The 27,125-nt window shown below is 40.4% G+C and overlaps 1 protein-coding gene across 2 annotated transcripts in view; it reads right to left on the reverse strand.

The window, feature by feature from the left end:
* Positions 1–27,125, reverse strand: part of PTPRT (protein tyrosine phosphatase receptor type T) — a 937,324-nt gene that overhangs the window by 91,680 nt on the left and 818,519 nt on the right. For both annotated transcript variants that reach the window (XM_039864357.1, XM_039864356.1), the window contains one exon: positions 24,602–24,750. In XM_039864357.1, the coding sequence (XP_039720291.1) occupies positions 24,602–24,750 (149 nt within the window). The remainder of the gene's footprint in view (positions 1–24,601; positions 24,751–27,125) is intronic.

The raw sequence follows: 27,125 nt of genomic DNA on the forward strand, positions 1-27,125 counted from the left end.
TAAACCACAACTGCTAGAAATTAGTAGAACACTTTTCTCAAATGCTTAGATTGGCGAGTGAAGTCATAACTGGGAAAACCAGGAAAGACATCTGAAGACTCTGATGAATGTGGCCAGGGTCAAAAGTTACAGATCAACCCAGCACTAGTTTCTTTCTTTCTTTTCAAATAAAGAGGTTCTATTTTGAGATAACTGTAAATTCACATGCAGTCATAAGAAACAGCACAGTGAGGTCCTGCATATCATTCACCCAGTTTTCCTTAATGCTGACATCTTGAATAAGCATAGTACAAGGTCACAATCAGGAAATTGATATCAGTACGGTCCACTGACCTTATTCAGATCTCATCAGCTTTACATGCGCGTGTGTGCTCATGTGTTCATGCGTGAGTGTGTATGTGTGTTTAGTTTTATGTTTAGTCATGTGTGCAGATTCCTGTGACCATCACCAAAATATGGAAGCAGTTCCAGCACAAGGATGCTTTGTGCAACAGAACTCAACCAGCCTTTGAGTTTTGGTCTCTAGGGCTGATTACTGGACCCTGGGTGACTGTGGCAATAAAGAAAGTAAGTGTCTCTCAGTGTAACTCGAAAGTCTGCCAGAGCCCCACAAACTGGAGCCCCATCTTCCCTGATGCTCTTATAATCCAGGTTCTTGTAAATCATAAAGTGGAAGTTTCTCCAGGTGGGCTAGAGGGGAAGGCATAAACCAATTCTGTCTGTGGACTTAGTGTCCTAAGAGCTCAGCCAGAATGAGAAAGGGTGAGCTCTGTTCAGAGTCTCTTCTGTGGACCAGAGAATTGAACTCCCATGAGGGGTTTTGTGCACGCACATGGATTTCCATCACCTCTGCTCCAACCAGAGCTAAATGTTTTAAAAAAATTTTTTAAAATAGGAAATAGTCTAGGTATGACTGTTCTTGAAGAAAGGATTTCCTCATTAAAAAAAATTTTGAAAACCATTCTTTTTTTTTTTTTTATGTGGAGGGGTGTCGTAATTTCATGAAAATGAGTAGGAAAACAAGACAGCAAAAGTGTTGACATCAGTATTCCACAGCGTTGGTTTTATAAACCTAATTCAATTGAAACAAAGATGAAGAACATTGGGTGTGCCAGAAACAATAGACCTGTAGCAACAACAGGATGCTCCTAGGTCTTAACCACTTAGTGATCAAACTCGGAAGTAAGAGAATAAAGCTGAGGGGTATATGGAGGTATACTGTTGAACCACAAAAGACAAGGGATATTAATTTTAGACTTAAAAAGTTTTAGCTCACTGGAAACACAGCCCTTTTTTGTAGCATCCAAGTCTAGTGTTTAATTATTGCCTATTTGTCATTTGTTTGTACTTTTAGAGGCACGTATGCTCCAAAGTAATGAACAATCTAAACTTTGATGAGTAGAAAAATATTCCATACATAGACAATGAGGTATGTGCCTAAACAATTCTGTGAACTATTGGTTAAGTACGGTACAAATATTGGCTGGGAAGAAATAGATTCCTGGGGAGTACATTACTTATCAGATGAGAATGAAGTATATTTAAAGTAATAAGAAAACTGTGAGGTTACCCAGTATTGGAAAGATTAATATGATTGTGAGGTGATTATAAGTAAAAGTTCTGTATATGGCTGTGCATGTTAATATAATTAGAATATTCAAAAGAACTTAGAAGAACATATCTCGGTCAGTAAGTTACTTGAAGTGGAAATAATAAAGAATTGTATGGTTTTGATATTCTCATAAGCATGAACGAGAATGATATTGAGGTGGCTTTTGAGAGGGTAAGTTTGTGCAGAGAAAAAGACAGATTGTAGGAGGAAGGAAGGGACCGACTGAGCCTGCAAGCACGAGAACCTCCAGGTGGCTCCTGCATGCCATTTCTGTGTTTGGCAGGGCTACAAGCAGCATAAATAAAAATAAGTAAAACTGGGTATTGGTAGAGCCAATTGGTTGACTCACATGTCCTCATCCCAAAATCATTGTTTAAAGGAAAATCTGGGCTACAGATGTGAACTCATCCTCAAAGTGCACCCAAGGTGGCTGAGATTGTGAGTAATTGGGGCGATCTTCCACCTCGAAGATTCTGGTGGGGTTGATGAATCTGATTTAATAAGGGAAAAAAATGACTCCAGTTAGAAAGACTGAGAGAATCCCATCATATTTCCCTGAAGACGGGGAAGTGGTCAAAAGTGTACTGACTTTGAACATGAATTGACCTGAGTGAAAACCCTAACACTACCGCTTACAGGCTGTGTGACTTTGAGCAAGTTACTTAACCTCTCTGAACTACAGTTTCCACAAAAGGTTTATGGCTGTTATCTCTGAAAGATGAAGAGACAAAGGGAAAATCAAATATTGATTTATAATCGTTAAAAATACAATGCTTCAGAGGTCAACACAACAGAGGAAGAAGAGATGGCCAGCACCCTCCCATATACAACCTCTCTCTTTCCCCATGATGGTTGAAACAGCATCCCCACATCACCCTGAATCCTCTCTTGCTTCTCCATGTTCTCTTCTTTAGATGATTTTTTAGAAGTTCAAAGCTGAGCATGTCAGCTCCTTGCCGAAGCCATTTTTGGCTGCCCATGGCCCTTCAGCTATGTTCCTGATCTTTAATATGGCTTCAAAGGGAATGACTGGTCTAGCTCCCACCTCTCTCACCTGTCTCCTCTCGTGTCTCTCCGTCTTCTGCTCACTAGAGTGTAGCCATGCAAGTTCTTGTCCACCTGAGAATCTGCACACACGTGCTATTTTCCTGGAATGGTTAACCTTCCCCCGACCTCCCAAGGCTAAGTGAATTCCTATTCATCCTTCAGAACTCACCTCAAAAGTTCCTTCCCAAAATGTCAGAACAGTGATTACCTATCGGGTGGAGCAGGGGCAAGGTTTGACTGGCAATGGCATGAGGGATCTTCCTGATCTGTCTCTATAACATTAGGAGTTTGGGCTGCACAAGCATATGCAATTGTAGAACTCACGGAATAAAGAGCTTAATATCCGTGCATTTATTTCTATATAAATTTTACCTCAAAGGAAAAAAAATAAAGAGAACATTGAGTCTGCATTATTGATATGCAAAGTGCAGTATTGCGGGGAAGGGAAGTGAGTGTACTGATGTCTGAAATTTTCTTTGCAATGAATTAAAAAAATCACGATAGACTGAGGGAGGGATAGATGGGAAATAAGTGACAAAGGACAGTAAAATGTTACTCTAAATCTAGGAGGTGAGTATATGGGTGTTTACTAAAAAAAAATGTACTGACTTTTATGAATGCTTGAAGATATCAAGGAAAACAGTCCTGTCTGCCCTTATCCCCAGCTGAGAGTACCAGGTTACATCCTCCAATACTATCTTCAGGAATTACAATGTGTCTTTCTGGATGTATATGTCACCTCCATGAATGACAACAGTGAATGAATAATTAATAGTGAACTTATTCAATGTCTATATCCTTCACCAGACTTAAGCTCCATGAAGGCAGGTGGTCGCTCAGTAAATACCTATTTGTTTGCACCTGCCTCTCCGAAATCCATCCTCTACCTTGCTGATAGACATAATATCTGTCTGTTTTCAAGGTCCATCTCTCATGCCTTCTAATTTCTATGGTGAGGGTAGCAAGACCTTCATTTCCTGCTTCAGTTTCATCAGCCTTGGAGGGTGTAGGGAGTGAGAAGTCACATTTACTGAAAATGCATTTCTTCCCCAGATGGGCTTCTGGTAATTTTAGTTATACCCAGATCCAATGTGCTTCTCTCAGACTGAAGGTTGTCAGCTTCGCTGTGACCCTGGCTTGGGCTGGACATGATATAGAGCTTCTCATTGGTGTCAGGGTTATTATGCTCACATGAAATACAACCAGCCCAGCATTTTGCATTGTGTATGTATCACTGTGCTCCAAGAACTACACCCTCCGAGGAAGAAAAAAACCTTAAATAACGCCTCACACTGACAACATGCGTTTGTCTTATTTTCTCTCTCTCATTCATTGAAATCATGATAAAACAGAGGTATACAAAATAGTTGCAAAGTAATACTTAGCTAAACTAGAGAAATTCAGTTTTGACAAGTTGTACAGTCTTCAGCCTGACAGGTAACTTTGTCTTTCGTTGATATGCAAAGAGAGAAAATGAAATGACTAAACTTGTCTGGGAGAAGAAATTTAAATGTGCAACAGCTCTTTGAAATGAGTTTGCCATTGTACTAGGCAGATAGAAGCCTGCCTTCTTCATTTCAAACTATGCCCTGGATATTTAAATGAAGTTTGTGGATATAATAAACCACAAAGACGACAGGGCACTAACAGAGTGGAAGTAACAGTTATGAAGTTGCAAGACTTGAATTTTCATCCTGGTTTTGCCATTAAATAGTCTCGCACAATTACTTTCAATTTTGTGGATCTTAACATCAAAATTAGGGAGTTGGATTAGACCCATATTTCTCAAACGCTGGCATACATTTTCTGGAGAGAGTTGAAAATACAGATTCTGATCTAGTGGGTCTGGAATGTGGCCTGAGAATTTGCATTTGTGACAAATCTCAGGTGAGGCTGATGCTGTTGGTCCATGGACCTGCACTTTGAGTAGCAAGAGGTTAGATGCTCTCTAAGAGAACTTCCAGTTAAGAAATGCAACTTGTTCACCAGCGGCCCTAGAGTTGCTCATAAAAAAAGCAAGCACTGTCATTTCTGCTCGTTGTGAATGAGGTAGGGCAGCTTAGTTAGCATTGTTCAAAATCAACCAAACAAACAAAAAATTCAAGCAACCAAAGCTGATGGCCTTTACTCTGGGAAAAAACAGATACCTAACACTTTCATAAGAACTAGGAAAGCAGTGTATGCAAATCACAGTTTAGCCTGGCAGACCCTAAGCTGCTGAATTATAGAAGGTGATCGCTGATATGGCCACCCGCTTTGTTTAATATAGTGGACCCAAATCCCTGGTGCTGAACAACAATCACTCGGAGCATATGAAATACAGATTCCTTGGCTCCACACCCTGGATCTAAGAATTTAGCACTTTTAGTTTGGAGCAAGTCATGTATGGAAACTACTGTGACAACCATTCAATGTGGGGACGGAGCAGGGACTGGGGACCAGAAAAAGGAATTTTGACTCAGTTCCTGATTGAACCATGGTAAAGAAGAGCAGTCCTATAAGCCTGCTCACCAGCTTCTGCAGAATCCTTGTGGCTTCAACTCATGATGATGAAGGTGTACAGGTCACAAGGAAACCACTAGCATAGAGAAAAAGACTGAATAGTTGTACTTGTGGGATGTCAAAGCTTAAAAAGCCCCTAAAGGTTTGTCTATTGAAACACATCAGAAGAACCAAGGTTAAATTCTGCTTCTACTACTTATTAACTAAAAGGCTTTAGGTAAAGTATTATAACATCTCATTTGTTAAGCCATGTATTAGTTATCTATTGCTACGTAAGAAACCACTCCAAAACTCAGCAACTTAAAATAACAAACATCTATTATCTCACAGTTTCTGTGGGTCAGAAATCTGAGTGCCGCTTTAGTGGGTACTTCTGGCTCAAGATCTTTCATGAGGTTGCCCTCAAGTTATTGGCTATGATGATGTTCAAGTCTGAAGACTCAACTGGAGGTGAATCCGATTCCAAGTTCACTCATGTGATTGTTGGAAAATTAATTTTCTTTTGGGTTATTAGAGTAAAGGCCTCAGTTCCTTGCTGGCTATTGGGCAGAAACTAACCTCCCTCAGTTCTCTGCCCAGTGGACTTCTTCATAGGGTAGCCCCTGACATTGGAGCTGGCTCCCCACAGGGCAAGTAAATGAAAGAGTGAGCACCCAAGATGGAAGCCATAGTCTTTTGATAGCTTAATACTGAAAGTTACATCCTAATACTTAATCATATCCTATTCATTAGAAGTCAGTCGCTAGGTCCAGCCTGCATTCAAGGGGAGGCATCACACATGGATGTGGAAGAGGCGGCAGGGATTATTGGGGTCATCTTAGAGACTGCCAATTGCAAACCCCAGTTTCACCCCCCAAAGTTTTTGTGAGAACTCAAAGAAATAATGTTAATGAAAGAGCATGTATAGACATTACAGCAATAGCAACATCTAAGATTATATTGTAATAATTTATTCAAAGGGACCAATCAAAACCCTCCAGCTAATTCTACTTAGCTTTATGAAATGCTCTGAACCATTCAGCTAATAAAAGTTTTTTAATTCATGAAAGATTTTAAACTACCCTCTCTAAGCTTTTCTAAAAAATTTCTCAACATCTGATATTTCAAAAAAAATGGTTTAATTTTCCTTGTAACTAAATTGCCATTGACAATAATCTTTAATCATTAAAGAGTTAACAGTGCACTTTGAATGGCTTTACCCAGATAAAAAATTCATTCCCTAAGTAAATGAATTAGCCACATAATTGACAGTCGATTCCAGTAATAAAACACTAATTAAGTGATTCTGCTAAGTAAAAGTGCAATGTGATGAATTTGCTAAACAATGGACTAATAAATTTTCATGCTAAATAAATGGCTTGTAATGGTGACTAAACATTCACCATGTCTAGGATCAGTTGAAAAAGCAACACTACTTTTAGAAAACAATAACAGAAATGACTGTGCTAACTAACATCCTTTACGACATTACGCTGGGCTTTTTGCCAAGTGGAGACCAAGTGAGTGAGTCTGAATGGGGTAAATATACTAGATTCTGGGATGCGGAGGGGAGGAGCAGGGAAGTCACCATGGTCATAGCATGGGTGATCAGCCTAAATGAGGACTTGGAATAGTCCTGTAGAGACAGATTGGAGTCAGAGTGGAACCTAGTAATGGGCAAATGGAAGCAGGATTCAATGCCAGACCTTACTGGGCTAAGAAAGGTCAGAATCAGCACCAAGGAGAGATCCTGAAAGTGGCTTCCAGAAAGATCCCAAGAGGCGGACATGTGTTTTGTCATAGACAAGGGTGTCGAAGGTTATAGGATTTGCTCTCTGCTTCAGAAGGTTGGGGTGGCAGTGGACTCATAGGTACAAGGGTCTTCGTTAGGAAGCATCTGGAATTAACCCATTTACAATAGTGCCTTCTGGAAGGTTCTGGATTCAGAGAAGTCCATACTTCTCATGGGCTCCACCGGCTTGAATTTCCAAGTCCCAACAGAAAACAGTGCAGATTTTTCATTATTAAAACCTTGTTTTCTGGTCCTTTACAGCTAAAACATGGTCTTGGCTTCCTTGCTTCTCCTTGAACATATCAGATACAATCTTGCCTTGGGAGCCTCTGGCAAAAATATTTTTTTTTCCGACATGGCTCACACATCTCATCTTTTTAAAGTCTTTGGTCCAATTTCATCTTCTGTAATACTATGATCCTTCCCCACTTATCACTCCTAATTCCACTTATCCTGTTTAATTTTTTCATAGCACTTATCATTTTTCTATAACACCATATCATTTTCTTGTCTTTTATTGTCCACCGTTTACTTCCTGTCTCTCTCTTCCACTCCCTACCACCAGGACCGTGTAAGCTTTATGAAGACAGGGATTTTTTTCTGCTTTATTCACTGATGTAGCATGAGAACACATAACATGTCTAGCACATAGTAGGTGATGAACAAAACTACAGAATGAGTGACTGGCAGCAGCGTTCTGAAGCTTGTTATATTTTAACCACTGAAGAGTGTAGTGCAATCTTAGAAAGGGATGGAGTAAGAAACAGCCTATATCCTGGGATTTGAAGACATCACTATCAAAGCATGTCATCCTCTCAGTGGCCTCAAAAGTGTCTGCATATCTCATGTTTTTTGGGAGAGAGTAGAATATAGTAGTAAGATCATATGCAAGAGAAAGTTTAGGTTCGAATCGCAGATCTACCACTTGCTGGCTATGTGACCTTGAGCAAATTACTTAACTTCTCTGAGCCCCTATCTCTATGCTCGTGAAAAAAGCCTAATACTAATAATTGTTACTTCATAGGTTGTGAAGATTAAAGGATATAACATATGTACAACACTCTGTATTTTCCCTGGCACACACTTAGGGCTCAATAAATGTTATATATTATTTTTATTTTCCTCTTTAAAGCCAAGGAGGCATATCCTTTAATAAGGGTAAGTTGACTTTTAATATTTTCCTACAAGGAATATCCACAAGGGAATAAAACTGAAGAAGCAGTGACTGGAAAGGAGACAGGGGAAGGAAAAAGGTTAGAAGCATAGAGACCTCTGGAGAGGGTAGGGGCAGTAGAGACCACGAAGTCGTTCTAAAGGGCATTCCTTCTGTTTGCCAGGCCTGCTTTGAATGATGGAGTCCAAGAAAGCCAGTATTTGATGATGAAGCCTTTAGAATTAATGATTAGAACAAAAATACTTAGGTTAGGATTTCCTAAGAAATGAAGTTTCAAAGTGCACCCCATATGTCTCTCTCAGACTAGCACAATGGTTTCCTCCCTGGTCTCCCCATCTCCACTACAGCATCAAATCTTAAGAGTAACCTTAGTCATCTCCATGCCTGCAGGTCCTCATTTTTATAGCAATGCACGAGAACAATAGGTTAAATACAGAATAGTTAAAAGTGAATCATTGCGCTTGATCACAAAATTAACATAATGATTCATTCAACAAATACTGATCAAGCATCTGAGATATGCCAAGTACCATGCTAGTCTCCAGGGATACAGCCCAAAGGTGGTTTCTGAACTTTAGAACTTACAGTCTAGTGAATAGGGAGACATTAACCAAGAAACTCTTGAGTGAATAAACATTTGCACACATGATAATTGTGATACAGGCTATGAGGGACTAAAATATAGTACTATTAGGAAAAAAAGGTCACAATTTAGATTAGAGATTGGGAAGCCCTCGAAAGGTGACAGTTAATCATAGTTATGAAGGATAAGTAGGGGACAAACAATAAATGGTAGAGAGAGAAAATGTTCTGGGAAGAAGGAACAAAATAACGAAAGCCATATGTTGGAGAATACTCAGTGTTTTCAAAGAATAGAAAAAAAAAAATCAATATGACTGGACTATATCAAACAATCCAGAGAGTGGCCAAAAATAAGAAAAAAGATGTACACAGGAATGAGACTATTCTAAGCAATAGAGGCCATGAGATGCATTTTAACTTCATTCCGAGGGCAACGGGGAGCCAGTTACAGGCTGTTAGTTGGGCAGTGGCATAGTGTGATTTACATTTTAAAACTGCAAAGAAGACTAGGCAAGTAGCTATTTTATAAGTAAAACATGATAATGACATTGAATTATTAGGTCAACCTCTGCTGATGGATCAATTTGAAAGGAGAATGATAGGACAGAATAAAAATGGATATTAATAAGAGAGTGCCTAGGGACCAGAATTGCAAGAGCATGCATTTGCTAGGGCACATCTGGCTGAAGACTCAGTGGAGGACCACATGAGTCTTCACTGCTGCAGAAGCAGAAGTGACTCTGCCAGTTTGGAATGACTCTCTTACTTTCTGAGCCTCTGTCACATCTGTAGATCAGAGGGAATTTCATCTAACCTAGATCAAAGGCCCTTAAGATGAAAGGGGTTTTCACCTTGGAAAAACTGAACTAGCCCAATGAGACATTAACTGAATAAGGACAGTCATTTAAAAAATCAAACATGTCCAAATACTTCCAGTCATCAAACCATCAAAATATTGACTAATTAAGAAAATATGGAACCAGCAGGGAGATTGAATCAATGCCTCTGGACTTAAGAACAGTTCCGAGAAAGGAATGCTGTGGAGCATTTTCTCTCTGCCACCTGCTTCATTACAAAGAGTGAATCACACCAACTGGGTTATAGGGACTGTTACTTCTATAACCAGGTATGTGTGTATGTATGGGTTTGAGTGTGGATGTCTGTGTAAAATAAAATTTCCAGATGCACCAGTATTTTGTGCTATCACTTTTCTTGAATTTGACATATGCAGAAACAATACTTACTTTTTATTAGCCTTATTAACTCCCACTACAATACATTCTCATCACTGTCATTAGGGTAATCTTTTTAAAGTTAAGCTCAACATTGCCCCTTCACCTCTTAAAATCTGTGTTAGCTTCTTGCAGAAAACAATATTTTAATTATAGTTTTCGAGATCCTTTAAGACTCAGTCCTCAATTACCTTTCCAGGTTCATCTCCCACCACTAAACGCTATGGAGCGAATACTCCAAATACTCCAAGGAAGGCAAAACACTCATAATTACAAATCTAAGAGAAGGGACTTCCTGAGAAAAAAGTTAGGGTCACCCTGACCACAAGGAGGATCAGCACCTTGGACAGTGACCAAGAGCCCCTCTCTCTCCACTCTTCACATTCCCTCTCAAGCTCTAGAGAGAAGTTAACATCATTGATGTCTTTTAGACTGTATTTTAGAGAATACATTTACACTCACAAAGAAGAGAGCAAAAGTTCTTTCCAGATTCTGAAAATCTTCAGAGAACCTGGTGAACCATGTGCTAGTAAAGGAGTTATCACTCTAACTGAAGAGGAAAGTGGAGATTTGAAAAATCTTCCTATTCATTCTTGATTGTATTAGGCAAGGAGATTTTCTCACACCTCTGTGCCCCTGTACATTTCTCTTCTTTTAGAAAAGTGTAGTAGTTTGTCTCCAAGATGACTACCATAAATACCTTCCCTTTCTGTAGGCACATGCCACTCTGCTTCTCCGCTCTCTTAGGCTGGCCTGTGACTGCTTTTAATAATGACATGCAGCAGAAGTGATGCTGGCCAGTTATGGACTCAGTTTTTAAGAAGACTGGTATTGTTTCTGGATTTCTTGGAACCCTTGCTCTGGGGAAGTCAGCCATCATGCAAGAAGTGTGATTCCCATGAGTCTGCCATACTACAAGGAAGCTTATGTTAGATGTATAGGGAGAGGACAATGCCAGCCACTTCCAGATGTTCTAGTTATTTCAACAAAAGGGCCAGATATGCAAATGAAAGAGCCATTTGGGCATTCCATCCTTAGCAGATGCCACTTGAAGAAAAACTGAACCCTCAGACATAGCCCTTGGAGAGCTAGCTGTCCCAGTTATTTTCAGCCATTCAAGTCATTTCAGCTGAGTTTCCCCCATGTTAATATAGATACAAGATATCTTTTCTGTGCCCTGCCCAAACTCCTGGCCCCCAGAATTGTGGCCAAAATGTAGCAGTTGTTGTTTTATGCCATTAAGTGTTGACATGGTGTGTTGTAACAAAATAAAGAGCAATAACATGTTTCTTTTCTTCTGCCTTGACAAATTCTGACTTCATCCTTTAAAATTCAACTCCACCATGATATTTTCCTTGATGATCTTGAAGCTGCCCAAGAAACCTATTTCCTTTTATTTCTGATATTCTATCAACTCATCTTGGCTTCTTCTTACTTAGTAAACCAATATGATCCAAACCCCTTCCTTTTTACTTAGTAAGTTTCAATAATTAAAGAAACATCTCAGCTCACAGGACAGTGGTGTGGGGAAGCCAGATCTCCAAGACATTAAAAGTTGGACCCATGTAACAGGTGCCCATTGTTTCCCAGAACCTCCCCAGATAACTGATGTTATCATGGCCACTTGTGAGGCCATTTGGCCAAATGGAGAACTACAATCTGCTGTTACAGCTGTTCCCTGTATTTATTATTTTTCTTGCTTCTTCCACTGGCAGAGTCAGGCAGCAGCCCATCTGAGTATGAAGACCACCGGCTGCTACTCTTCCCTTTTCTTATGATTGGAAGAAAAACTGGATCACATTACGAGACCAGCCAATGGTTGACTACTTGAGGATATTTTGAATAGCATTTCCCAGTTTGTCAGGAACCATAACAAGGGTCTCGTAAAATTCCCTTCAGCGTTGGCAGACTAGGGATTGGTAGCAGGGGTGGGAGACATGCTAAAATCTATGTATCAATTGACATGCAAAGAAACATTCTTTGATTCCACTCTTTCTCCACTCAATCCTGGGTGCAGAAAATAAGACAATAGTATGTAGCATCAACTGTAATTGGGTTTCTTATTATTCCTTTTTATTCTGACTTTGAATATAGGGTTGCTATGCTTGAATCTCATCTGTCTATCCATCCATCCATTTATTCATTCGACTAAATAAGAATTCTTGGACATCCTGTTCTACATTCCATGCTATTTGCTGGGGATACAGTAGTGAGCAAAACATAAGTGGTCCTCCCCTCTTGGAGCCTGATACCTGTCAGAGGGGTTGGACCTTAAACACATTTGGAAAATGAGGTCAGTGCTAAGAAAGAAAGGGAATAACATTCTGGGATAACACCTAACAAAGAAATCCAATCTGCTCTGGGGAGAAAGGGATCAAGAATGGAAGAAATCCATGAGTTGAGATTTAAATGGGTAAATCAGGGAAAGAGTGTGTGTATAGCCAGTGCTCTAGATGAGGAGTTGGAAATCATTTCTGTTAATGGCTAGAAAGTAAATATTTTAGGTTTTGTGGGCTACATGGTTTCTGTAGCAATTAGGTCTACTGATATAGCACAAAAGCAGCTACATAGAGACATTTCTTAAACAAATACACATGGCTGTATTCCAATAAAGCTTTATTTATAAAAACAGAGTGTGCTGTATTTGGTCTATGGAGCTGTAGTTTGCCCACCCTGCTCAAGATACAGCAATAGCATGAAAAAAAGCCCTGTGGTGGATGGAGTGTGGAAAAAGTAAAGCACCAAGATAAGAAGGTAGTGTGACTGGAGCTCATAGCAGAAGGGGTAATGAGATGTGAGAGCCTGGGAGATGATGGCAGGGCAAGATCTGTAAGTATGGTCAGGATGGTTTATAGCTTAAGAACAATCAGAAGCCATAAAATTGTCTTAAGCCAGGGAGGAATCAGGCAACATGTTCAGATTCACCTTAAATAGATCTCCCTAGCTGTTAAGAAGAGCATGGACTAGAGAATGACAAGAAAAAATATGAGGGGTATTTAGGGCTATAGATCTTATTGAGTAAGAAATGATGTAACTTGAACAAAGATGGAGGCAGAAGATGTGGATGGGTTCTAGGTATACTGAAAATGTAGGATGAAAAAAAACTTGGTGTTGAATTGGATGCAAAAGGTAAGTAAAAGGAACATGTCAAGATTAATCTACATTGTATCTCTGCTGAATGTATCTTTACTGTTATGTCCAACATATCTCCCCCTGTTTCAGTGGCAAGAAATTGAATTTTTATTTTCATTTCCAGCCTCCATAAATTAGGAAATCAGCTCACATGGTGTGGTGAAAAGCAAAGCACCAGAAGAGAGATGAATCACATGGTTAATGGCCAGGACAGCTTCCTCTCACCAGACACCTCTCCCCTAGCAACTGCTACATGTAACTTTACTACAGCATGTCATATCACTGTTGTCTGTGTTCACTACCCCATCATGAGCTTTTTGAGGGTAGAACTGCCTTTTTCTTGTTTGCGTCATTAACACTTAGTATTTGGGTTGGGAAATCTTCTCTTGACATTTAACCACTCTAGACGTAGGTTTGGGTTAGAGATGTATTAACTGTGGTGGGGGTGGTTCTCTCAATACAGTGAAGAGCATCCTACTGAAAGTCAGCTTGAGTAACCACATGTCAGAACGCTCTCTTTCTAAATATGTGGGAGGCCACCCAAAGAATGATGTTGATGGTAACACAGAGGACAGAGGGATTTTGCTAGTCTTTAGACCTCTGGTCTTTTCCCCCACTCCCTCAAATGCTACTTTCTAAAGATGTTCCCTTTCCAAATATCTACCTCCTGTCTTATGCCTGCTACCCATCTCTTTGGGCAATGGGACTATCTTCCACCTGGGCAAGAAATTTAAGTGGGCTCCTCAACCTTTGCGATAGAGTCAATCCCATGACTCCTTCATTGACTTTCTAAGGTAGGTAGATCCACTCCAAACACTAACAGATAAATTAGACTTCAGGTTCTGTGAAATTTCTACTTTGAATCAGAAAATTCTGCTTTAAATACCGAGATCCTATTGTAATCCAGGCCGAGTAGACAACCACGAGGCCACCTCATCCAATGCCTCACACACTCTGAATTCCATCTGCGGGTCTAGGTAGATGAGAAGTTTCTGTGGTCAAAACACATTCACACAGCCCCTTATATAGTCCCCTGTTTTGCCCTCAGCTTTAATTGACAGTGTTCTATAGGCATTTCTAATATGTAAATCCTGTTTCAATGTTCTGGCTCATCCATTGACTTGCTGAATGATCTTAGGCGATGTGCTTCATCTTGAAGTGCCTCACTTTTTTTTTATTCATGGCAAAGTCTTCAATCACCTTGTATAGACAAGGTAGCAAATGTTTATATCTCCATGCCAGACTCCCTTGCTGAGCTCCAAGCCCAAAGATTCAACAGCCTACTTGACATCTCTTCAATAACTCAGTAGCACCTCCAATCTAACCTGTCTAGATCAATTCTCCCTCTTCTCCTCCAAATTTGGCTTTTTTCTGTGCTCATTATCTCAATTAATGTATCACCACCCACTTAGACTGAGTATAAACAGAAAAGAAAAGATTCTGGACTAAGCTCGGGAATGCTTTAATGTTTAGAGGTTTCCCAACCTCTAAACACGAGGAGGAACCAATAAAGAAGCATGATAAGAAGTGGCTGGGGAGGAAGGAGAAAAATCAAAAGAGTAGAAGTCAAGCAAAGAAGGTGTTTCAAGAAGGACAGGCTGCTAATAAGACAGCCATATAAACCCAGGTTTAAACCTGGGTTTGGTTTTTTGGTAGCTGCACACCCTTGAGCAAGCTACTTAAGTTCTCTGTGCCTCACTTTCCATAACCTGCCTCACAGACTTGTTGAAAATATGAAATGAAACGATGCACATAAAGTGCCTTGTCCAGTAATTACCACCAAAATGTTAGCTAGTAGAATTATTATCTATGTTTTCAATTTATCAAGGCTGTAGCTTTGAGCTGAGGGAAAAAAAATTGGTCTCTAAGCTTGGTTTATTCTGCTACCTAGCAACCACGTATTTACAATTTCAACATCACTTCTTTATCCCTGATTACTTTAGCAAGCACTTTCTAAGTGCCCTGTTGTAATTCAGGACCACCTGTGAGGGGTACAGAACAATTCTATTTTCTTCTCAAGATATAGTGGCCTGGCATAAATTGTTCAAAAGCAACTTCAGCTTTGTAGCTTTACTAAGGTGTCTTTAAAAGGGTATTGAAAAGGATTGGCTGGGCCAGCTCAGAAAGTAAAGGTCTGTAGCTGATAAAATGCAGTCTCTATTTATCTACCATGCAAAGCTGAATCAATACAAACCACAGAGAATATGAGGCCAAGTTCCAACAACATGCAAAGGCACCTAACACTGAAATCAATCTAATTTCCAAATAGCTTGCCCTTCCTGGAAAGTGATTTAAGTAGGCTACAAATGTTAAGTCCTTTCCCAGGCAGGTTTCAGCTATTGTCCAGCCACATCTCTGGTCATATCTGCTCAAAACAGAGTGCCCTATACTCCAAGCTCCCTTCTCTGAGGCCACCATGCCCCTTATACCTCCAAAGCTTTGTCTCCATTACCTAGGACAATCTTCTTTTTGCACCTTCCTCAAATCAAAATCCATTTCCTTACATAGTATTGTCTAACTCATTTAGGCAGAATTAATCACTGGCCGAACCTCCAATCAGTGTTTCTGGGGCAGCATGCCTTTTCTCTATCACTTATCACATTTATTGAAACTAATCCACTTACAAGTCTCCTCTTGGAGGACAGTAATATCCCTGAAGGCAGACACTGTGTCTTATTTATCTTTACAATCCCTACAACACTCAGCATAATCTGCATTCAATGAATATTTAAAGGAACACCTCTGTCACTCCCATAACCAGGATATGAAAAGTATAATTAAATTAGAGAAGATTCTGTTTGTGCAGAAATCGGATTGTGGGTTTACAGAAAAAATTAGAAGACAAACCATTAGTGACCGTACTTTATTCCTCTGAAAGAGACCAGGGGACAAGGACTAGTGCCCAAGTCTAGCCCAGATTCTGCTAGCGACTCTATAAGTGACCTTGAGAAAACTCTCTGGGACTCAATTCTTCATCTTTAAGAGGAAAGGTTAGATCATATAGTATCTAAGGTAGTTTTTAATTTTGATGATCTATTATATTCCTTTTTGAGTCTAATATCCTGACACTTGTCTTCATTTAACTTCTTAGTGTTTGTGTTGGACAATTTGTCTATTTTCTCAAGGCCACTTAAATTTCCGTTTTGCACTTCCAAGGAATAAACAATTCCATTCAACTTTGGGTTGCCAGGAACTTAGTAAGTGCGTCCTTTAATCTGTCAGCCAAGTGGATAATTGCAAAATATTCACTAATCCTTGTAAAATATTCAGTAAAACTGGAGGGAACAAGCTTGTAATATTCAATTCTTCTCCTAGATTCAATGTAATACAGGAGCAACCAGAAAGTATAATTGTCTCTGCAAACAGAATTTTGTGCATTTTTAAAAATTCATCTTCACGATGTTCTTTGAGCTCTTGGTTTCACTGTGTGACTCATGATAGCTTTTCCTTGTAAATTTCCACTCCTTCCATTCTGACTCTTAGGATGTTTGCTGTTCAGACAAAATGAGAGAAACTTCTAGAGATGGTTGAGAGGGTATCTGCTGGGCTTGGCAACCCTCACAGCTTTATGATGGCTTTAGCAGCCTTCAGGTCTAGCACCTCCACGCGGCAGTGTCTTCTGGGTACACCCACCCTCAGAAAGGGACAGGGAGGGCCTTTCTTTCCCAGTGTGCTGGCACATGAAGAACAAGGGCATTGGAGTCTGATAGTCCTGGGCTTTACCAAGAGCTAGTGATTCTCAAACTTCACCATGTGTCAGCATCGCCTGGAAGGCTTATTTAAAATAGTGCATTTTGGGTTCAGTAGGTCTAGAGCAGGACCCAATAATTTGCTTCCAAAAAGTTCCCAGGTGATGCTGATCCTGCTCATCTGGGGACCACGTTTTGAGAGCTATGGCTTTGAGCAAATGACTCAATGTCTGTGAACTTCAGTTTCTTCTCTACAAAATGGGAATAGTAATATCTACCTTACAGAGGGCAATATAGTGGAGTGGTCTTGGCTGTGGGCCAAGTTCCAGTTCCGCTCTTTAAAGCTATGAAGCCTTAGGCAAGGTCCTTACTGGTTAAACCTCAGTCTCCTCACCTATAAATCATCAGGGATATTCATAACTCTCATTTAATCCTCCCAACATACCAATGCGATAAGATAATACATATGAAACTCTCAGCTGGAAATGGGCTCATAATCAATGCTCAATAGATGATAACTGGTATTATGAATATTATTATTATATTTTGAGGCCCCAAATTGGGAGGATTAAGTGAACTCATTGGCTGAGTAATCAGAAATCAAAAATATCTCATTATGCTGGGATAACAAGGACAAATGTAACAAGAAGACACAGCTTGGATGAAATATAAAGTCCTTTATTGGGCCCCCAAATTCATTTTCACCTAGGCTGAATGAGGCAGCCGAGTTGGAAGCTATGAGCTTTGCATTAGGCAGATGTGTGATAGACATTTGGAGGTTAATTCAAACATAAGCAGTGTATTCCAAATGCAGGTTTGAAATCCAGTGTGAGGTAGATGGCCACGCTCTGAACTTCTAGTAATTCGGCTGAGTGGAGAGGGTCAATTTGTCTTGGAAACTGGACACTCCCAGGTCATGAACCAAATGAAGACAGAGGTATCAATCAAAACTTTGAGCAGACTGGAAAACAGAAATATATCCTGAAGAAGTCTGACGGCTAATGTGGGGGCTGCTTAGCCTGAGGGGAAAACCCGCAGGGCCACACAGCAGTCCAATAGCTAGGGGAGGGGTGGGAGATGAAGAAAAGGAAGTCCGATTTCATTACCCTGTGTGACACCAGAGGGCAGACAAGGGCCAGCATATGGTTGCTGACCAATACATAGCTGTTTGCAAAAACAGGAATGAACGCATGGAAGTTACAGAGAGCGGGATTTCAGTTTAAAAGAAGACAGAATTCACGACCAGAAGAGCTGGAGCTAGAATATCTTAGTTTGAATTCCAGTTCATTATTCATTCATGCATTCAAACAAATCTTAATGAGTATCAGATGGGCCAAGAGTTGGGCAATGGTCCGAGTATGTACTGGTCAGCAACCATGAAGGGCTCAGGAAGTCATTCTTAGGATTTTAGTCTTTACCTCAGGGGCAGCGAGGAGCCACTGAAAGGTTTTAAGCAAAAGGGGAAAGGTCAAGTTGGAGTATGGCAAAGATGGGGCAACAGAAATATATTTAACTTCACTGAGCTTGGGTTTCCTTATTTATGACGTCAGGACAGTAATTCCTACCCGGTTGTAGTGTTTTGAGGATTACAGATAATATGTGAACAAATGACTACCCTAGAGAAGCTCCTAAACCAAGGGAAGGTATCATTAGTCATCCTTAACATCGCATATCATCAAGTCCATAGCTTCCTCAGGGAAGGCCATGGTCAGAGATTTATTTCTTTGGCTGGCTCACTATCTTCCTGAAAGGGTTAAAGAATCTTCCTCGGGAGTTTACCACAACCCCAGCCAATCTCCACTACATTCTTAAAGTCATGATCTGTCTTCTGCATTTGAATTGTTTTAGTTACATAACATGTTCCTAAAATAATCAGGTTAAAATTTTGCCTGGCGCTTCCCTCTGCCGGCCTCATCTCTGTTAAACCACCCCGTGGGGGTATCAAGCTTGAACATTTCCTGATCTGCCCGCAAGGAAATCCTTTTATGAGGTCTGTGGGCTGAAAGACAGGAAGGATACGAGGCTTCAGGCCTCACTCTCCTTTTCAACAGCAAATATCTCCTGAGTCTACTGTGTGCTGCCTACCACATAAATATTTGGTCACATTGGAGGTATAAAATTAGGAGAAGGGTCCCATGGCTCTTTTTTCAGGCTGCTACTGTAGTCCCTGTTGGGCAGTGCAAAGATGCTCACTGCTGGACCACCTGCGTCCCCAGCCAGGCTGCAAGCTCTCTGCGGTCAGGGGCCATTCTAAGCTCATCTCTCTATCTACCCAGGGCTTGGTCTAGCTCAGGAATGCCTGAGGATCGGACCCTCGGTTTACAATTCCACTTGCTAAGAAGCTCGTGGTGGAACAGTTCCCGCAGATCCTGCCTGTGAGAGCATCCACTGGGCAGCTGCCTTCCTGCCACATGAGTTTCAGGCTCTAAAATAGACAGAGGAACCCAGAGGAGATACCATCCTCCCAGCCAGCAAGATTATTCACCTTGGTCTCCTTTCTCTCCTTCACCCAGCTCTGTGGTGGAGAGAAAACTAAAGGTTAGAGTAAAGACAAAGGTGCTCGGTTTTGAAAGTAGAACATCTGGTTTGGGTTCCAGACCTCAGTATCTATACATCATCACGTGACTTAAGAAAGGCCTTTTACTATCTCGAGCACCACTTTTCTCCACTGTAAAATGGGTTTCATAAACATACCAAGTGTACAGAATTACTGTGAGGATAGACTCAGGTGCCATATTTGAACACGCTTATCATAGAGCCCGGCACCTCGTGCAAATCCGATTGGCTCCATGCCAGTGTCTAGCCCCAGGCCTCTGTGCAGGGCACAGCTATACTAGCAGCTTCTGCCCACATGACAGAAAAGCTGGCTGGCGATCGAGAGAGAGGTGGAGCTGACTTCTCTCCCAGCCTTAGAGGCCTCACTCTGTGAGACCAGTGACTGGTAGGATACTGTTGATAGCACAGGAGAAGGAACATGGGTTCTGGTGTCAGAGAACTCTGTTTGGTGTTCAATCCCATCCCTACTCTTTACGTGTGTGACTTTGGGCTTATTTACTTTAGTTCTCTGAATCTAAGTTTGCTCATTTATGAAATGAGATTAAAATTTAATTTATAAAGTTTCTAGAAGGCTTAAGAGTGGGATTTGTATAAAGCATAAGATCTAGCACATAGTAGGTGCCAAAAACATGTTATCTTCCTCTTTTGCTACTAGGAAGCTCAGAGCCAAATTGGAATTTGAACAGTGCCAGCCTGTATGCTTAGGTTACTGTTTAACATATTATAATTAAAGTTTAGTATGACCTGGCCTTGACCTTCTTGTCTTCATTTATATTTTCCTGATCCTGATTATTTATTTCTCTTATAATTATTTTATTGAAGGTAATTTTATTGGGTAGCTCCCAAATTCTTTGCAGAACTAGGTGGATAGAACCTAACTTATGTCAGGAGAAACTTATTATGACTGTACAAATGCCTGTGTGATTTGTGGCCTGGAGTCTCTCTGAACCTCAGTTTCACCATCTGTAAAATGAGGGTAATAATAAACCTAGTAGACATCTCATAGTGCAGGAATAAGGGTCTATGGCTCCAGTGTTTTGCAAAAGGACTTCTGTAAATGATGGATAACTTACAACTAGGAAAATTCATTATTTGTGAAAAGATGCCCCATTTTATTTATTTTTGTAATCGTCCCCTTCCCCAAGCTGTGCTTGAGACTCATGGCACAGGGACAGGCATGGACTAAGTGCTGAGAAAATGGTCATTGACTCTCATCTCCAAGGCCTCAACCATGCCTGCTGCCTTACTTAGCCAAGAACTTGAAGGCCCAGGGTGCGATCCCCAGAAGAAGTGGATTGCCTTCACCCAGAAGACATGGAACTGTTCAACAGGATGGAAGCATATGGAACTATTCAGTAGAATGGCAGCATAAAAGGGAGGACGGAGTTAACTAACAGTACTCAATGGGCAAGTGAGTCTGTCAAATGCCATTCTGGGAAAGGTAGACAATCAAAGCCCATATCATAGGAATTCAACAGGGAGTTGTTTCAAAGCATTTGACCTGGACCGAAAACGAACAAGGAGAAGGTGATACTATGAATAAAAGATATAAAGAAGAAGATTTAAGCATGGTTATAAAAAGAAAGCACCAGAAGAAAGACCCCAGAAATGTTCCCAGTGAGTAAAAGGCCTCAGAAAAAAATAACAATCAGGCATACAAGACAATAAGCTCAAAATCAGGTTACTTAATTAAAGCCAGAGTCTCTTTAAACTGAAAACAATGCACGCTGTCCTTGAAATGTGACACGCACTTCTTGATTCAAGAATGTCCAAGCATTTCAAAGCAATGGCCTAAACCTATAATACCTCATAATTCTTGCCACCTAAAGATTGTTTTTCCTAATACGAAATTGGTTGAATGAAGGTTGCAGAACTTAGCAGTGATTTGGAATAGAAAACCCCAGAAAATAAACCTATGCAAGGAGAGGCAGAGTTTGCTTAGGCCAGGGCCCACCTGTTCAATAATAAAATAATTACTCAGGGCACACTCTTCTATAATCTTTCCCAATGTGACATCTACTCTGCCTCTCTTAATGCTTCCTCAACATTTGCAAATAATCTCAGTGCCTCCTAAAAACGATGCAGAAGTCAGACAGTCACTTCCCTAATGCTTCGAAAATAGATTCAATTTTACATATATCAGGGTGATTTCAGAAGCAATTTCTACATCTCCAGTGTAAGCATTACTTTTTTTTTTTTCTCCCTCAAATCTCATTCTAGTGGTTCCATAAGACATTTCAAAAGGTACCTGATGCATTCTAGGGCATCCAAAAGAATCCCCAGGACATGTTTGTGGCTGTAGCCCAAGGACTCTAGATGCATAGATGAAATCCTAAAATATTAATTGATTCAAACAAATGCAAAATTTCTTAATAATTGATTAAAATGTCAAATGAAATTTGGGTTTTCTGCCTTTTAAACAGCAATATCATTAAAATGAATGTACATACATGTATGTCTGTGTACATATGTATATATTTATGTCTGTGTGTACATATATATAAAATACATATCAATCATTTGCAAATACTGTCTCTGGACTTTAAAACATCTAATTAGATTTTACAAGACATGTTTTTTGCTCCTCTCTGGCTGGTTAGTTTACCTCATTTTTGGGTGCGTTCCTTTTAAAGGGGGAAAATGGTGGTGACATTTGCCCTCAAAATCCAAGAAAGTGGTATTACCCAGATTTTCACTTCAAATCAGAAAGCTTAACATCAAATACCTACAACTTTGAAGGTCACAGTGATTGTCATGTATCTTTGACCATAATCTTTTTGGCAGTCAGAGTCTTCTCAGACATTTTTTTCAAATTAAAAAAAAAAAGTGCACAAGAGGCTGGCCTGTGCAGAAAAGGTTTTGTGGTCAGTATGTTCTATCAGCTACACTTGCTAATAAATTTCCTTGCCCTTGAGCCAAAAAGAAGCAGTAGACAGTGCCAAGTTAACACAGTTGGAGGCTTGGGGTGCTCTGGATGGGGCTTTCTTTAAGGACACACCAAATCCATTTTCCTGCCAACCTCTCTTCCGTTTCTCCTGGCTTACATCAATATCCCCTTTTCCTGGTCCCTAGGGAATGTATGAATCCCAGCAATTCACCTGAGTTGAGAATGGAAAAAGAACTGGCTTTGTGGTTAGGCAGACTGTAAACTTGCTCTGTACTCTGAGAAAAATGGAAGTTAAATATTTGCTCATGAAATAATTAGTATGTGCCATTAGGCTTTGTCTTTAAAAGCTGCTACTTAACCTTAAGAAGTGCTCAGACTTAGCATCGCCAATAACGGGCAAGGTGATAGCATATGTTGATTGACATGATACAAGGGAAAGTATACAACATCACCTATGTTTAACCTGAATGTAATTATGATGAAAAAAGTCAGAAACATCTGGATTGTGGGACATACAATGAGACAACTGGTCTAAGCTTTTAAAAGATGTCAGCATCCTGAGAGATAAAATAAAGGTGGGAGGGCTGTTCTAGATAAAAGGCGTGGAAGAGACATGATGACCAAATATAATGTGGGTACCTTGATTGGATTCTGGATTAAAATCATCATCATCATCATCATCATCAACAACAAATTTTAAAGCCATTGAGGAAATTCAACTATGGGCTGGTATATTAGATATTGAAATAAGGTGACATTTTTTGGGTAAGATAATTTTACTGTGGTGATGATAAAGCTGTCCTAGAGCATAGCAAACACATGGTAGAGTGTTCCTAAGTGGTTCAGGAAAAAAAGAATATATATGTATATATACATATATATGTATATATACATATATATGTATATATACATATATATGTATATATACATATATATGTTGTATACATATATATGTATATAACATATATATAGGGAGAGAGAGAGCGAGAAAGAGTAAGTGCAAATATCGCAAATGTGAACAATTGATAAAGGGTATATGAGTATTTATTTTACTATTTTCCACCATTTTTTAAAATAGATTTAAAACTAATCTCTCTTTTCCAAAGCAGCATGTCAATATTTGAAAAAGCCCATTGCTTTCAGCCTTCTTAACTGCGGTGCCTTTAAGAGCTCTGGGTGGCTTTTATAAAATCCACATCCCATCCTAGCCCTCTTCACCTTCCTACCTCTCTTCGCTCACAAGATTTTGATTCCGTGGGTAAGGTGTGGGGCCCAGATACGCATATTTTGAAATCTGCCTTAGACGGGATGGTTCTGTGCTGGAGGTTAGCGATCATGGGTGTGAGTCACCTCAGGTCCCGGATCCATCAGGCATGAGCTGTGGAACTCTGGGAAGGTCAATCAAACACTGAGTCTTGGATATCTTATCTATAAAATGGGGATAATAACATTGGCTGTGGTGAGGAGGAAGGTGGTCAATAAATCTTCCTTTCCTTGTCCTCTCATGGATCCCCATCATACCAAACTGATCATATCTAAAGTGATTTTTATAAAATGTAGGTTCTTCCATTTGTCATTGACACAGTACATGGAGGTCATTTGTCCATGCCCACTTTCCTTCAGATTTCCTGCGTTACCTAATTTGGGCCAGCACTTCTATTAAACTCGAGAAAAGAACTGGCTTACAGAAAGATAGGAACAGCAGTTAGCTCTGTTGAGTTTAATCTCCAAGGTAACTTCAGGTCACCAGTTGGGCAGCTGTCCTCGGATAGGGTTAACCCTGAAATCTTAGTCACATCTTGGGATCCTTTATTAACTCTGTGTGAGGACTCAGGTGCTCTTGACTAAATGCCATTTGGAACGTTGGCCATAACTCAGAACTGGCCAAGGTTTGAGAGGCACAGCTTCTGGGTCTGGATATATTACCATCAGCCATGGGACTTTGGAGAAGTCGCTTCGCTGAGACTCAGCGTCCCAAGCATTCAAAAAGGAGACAATGCTAATACATGACTCATCTACCTTACGTGGTTTATGTGAAACACTGTTTTAAAAACTGTCAGGCACTCAATTCAATATGGCATGTTTTTCTCCTTGAGGGCATAACTATGTCCTCCCCCTCCTTTTATTATTTTTTTAAAATTAGTAGTTTAAACCTGTCTATATTTATGTCCACAAGCAGTTAAAATGGCCTGCTCTCATTTCCATCTGCTTTGAGGTAGATTCTCAAATTCTCCTTTTCACTTCAGGATAGGCGGCCCCAAGTTTTTGCCAGGGAGAACTCTCGTCCTGGACTATCCTTGGGAAGGATGCCAACCTCACGTCCTATAGCACCTGACCACTGTCAGGCATCCACAACAGAGGTACCAGGGTCAAGCTGGACCACGGATATCCCCTTCCCCTGAGTTGGCTAGACTTACTGAATCCGTTAACGTCCTGAGAGCTCGAGGAGAAGCCTTCCTCGTTGCGGCTGGTGCTGAGCTTGGTGGTGGGTTTGTCCGCCGAGGCCACAGGCCCCATCTCCCTCTGGGATCCACTCTGTGTCTCCTTCTGCTTCTTGGCCAGCTTCCTTTGGGACATGTGCAAGGGGAAAAATCACAGTCAGATGGTGCCAGTTGCATTAAAGCATTGGGAAGACCAGATTGCTCTGCTCCCGACCCGTCATCCTCAATCCCCAAACCTGGTTCAGACTCCAGAAACAGAGTCAAGGTGGAATAAACCCAAGTCCTCCTGAAATCATCAGTGTTTTCCATTTACTCAGAAACATGAGACTCATCTTGCCTCATCCCCAACCATAGGTGTGTTTTTCAGCTGAGCTTTTCTAATGAGAAAGCAAAGAGACTTGCGTGATGCTTCCCTTGCTCTCCCGTCAAAGGCAGGGCAAGGCCAGATCGATCTTTCAGTTCCCGTGGCTCTGAATGAGATTTAAATGGAGTCTGGCCTTTCTCAGGGACTGAGCTCGTGAAATAACCCCCCAAACAATGGTAGATTGAAGTAAGGGCTGGTGGTTGGTGGTGGGTGAGAGTGGAGGTTAGTTAGTCTTATGGCTCAAAAGGAGAAAAGTTAAAGCTGAACTTGATGTGTAGCTATTCTCATAGAAATAGTAGACCCTCAGAACCAGATGGGCATTTATAATAATACTAGTTTAGAGCAGCGGTTTTCAAACTCTAGTGTAAGTTAGGATTATTTGGGGAGCTGAAAAACAATCATTTGGAGAGCTTAAATCTACTTCTCTTAAACTTTAACTGATTCGTTTTAGATCATCATAAGAAATATAAAAATATGACTAACCTCTCTTACATATGACAGTTCTTCAAATATTTCTAAAAATCCAACATGATTCCACTGAGTTCCAACATTTATGCATCTAGATAGAGTTACCATGTTCCTATGATGTGAAAGGTTATGTGATGCACATTAAATAAACTGAGGGTAAAATCTTCCAAGTCTCTTGCTACATTTTTACAGGACTTGTCCGCAAATTCAATCTTGGTCACTTGTATCTTAACATAGAAAGAACAGATATCCCAGAGAGGTCAAATTCAGTGCATTGCAGGAAAAAATTTTCCAAAGTTGAGCCCACCTGATCACCAAATAGGCAGTTTTAAGAGATAATGATCTCCCTGTCATAGGTATTAAATGAAAGGATGAACCTAGACTTAGAAGTATTTTAGGGGAGTTCATCTAGGATCAGTTCTAGTTCAACTGTGTGACAGTATCCTCCTTTGCATGGGTCCCTTGATCTAAGTGGAGGCTGCACAAAAAGAATGGCAGACGGGACACACAAATGGGGATAATTTGTGAAGATTTTCTGTATAAAAGGACTACTGACAAAAGTGAGAAGGGTGTTGGGGACCCCCAGGTAGAACATGGTGACAGGAGAGCTGTTTATCATCTGTGTATCCAGAAGGAAAGTAGAGAAAGTAGTGACCAGAATCTAAGAAGAGAGGGTCGTGAAGAGGAGGCTACCTGCACAGAAGTGGCCTTCTCTTGAAGAAGGCCACCAATCCCGGATGACTTTGCAAGGAGGAAAACGGAGGCATAAATGCCCTGACTACATCCTCTAGAAGCCAACTAGAAGCTAGAGACATGGAGTCCATTGAGATCTAGCTCCCTAAGCAGAGAGCAGAGTGGAGAAGCAGGGAGAGCGAATCTGGATCCAGGAGATGCCCACCAAGAAGAGAAGAGATTTGACCTCCCTCCTTTGGCCACCATTCGAATGCAAATCCAGCCTACAAATGGAATTCTTCATCTTTTTATTTTCCCCGTTGGCCTGGGGAAAGCAGAGGACTCAGGAATAGGAATGCATCTTTTGGTTACAATGCTTTGGCCCCAGGCATATTGTTCCACTAGTGAAACTATTCCAGGCAAATAGAAAAACAACAAGAAACGAAGCATTAGATCAGTCATGCTTTTTCTAACCACCGGCAGGCAATCAGGCAGGGAGAGGCGAACGCCAACGAAAGAAAAAAGAGTAATTCTGCTACTGATGACATTTAGAAGTTTTATTCTTCATTTATTATCAAAAAGGAATATGTTTAAAAATGTATATGTGACCTTCTTAATCATAAATTTGAAAAGATATACAGCAGATCCTTTGCTTCTATCTGAGTTCTGCTCACATTGCCCCAGTAGGAAATGAAAGGAAATCTGATAAGAGAGTAAACTTTAAAACTGTAAATGAGTATGTATTGGAGACGTTGATATTTCCTCGGGGGCAGAACTCCTAACCAATCTCATTCTATTCAGGGTAAAATAATATGAAGAGAGTTGTCTTTGGCACAAATCATTGGTTTCCAAAGGGATAATAATAATGGAAAAAAAAAAGGGCCTTGCTGCCTCTATGAAAAATGGCATTTTACAGAAATGGTTGTGTAGCTCTGAATACCTGGATAAAAAGATGAAAAACCGAGCCTCTCCAAACATGTATTTAAGAATTGGACA

The sequence above is a fragment of the Pteropus medius genome, unplaced genomic scaffold, assembly GCF_902729225.1.
Source record: "Pteropus medius unplaced genomic scaffold, Ma_sr-lr_union100, whole genome shotgun sequence".
Classification (NCBI taxonomy): Eukaryota; Metazoa; Chordata; class Mammalia; order Chiroptera; family Pteropodidae; genus Pteropus; species Pteropus medius.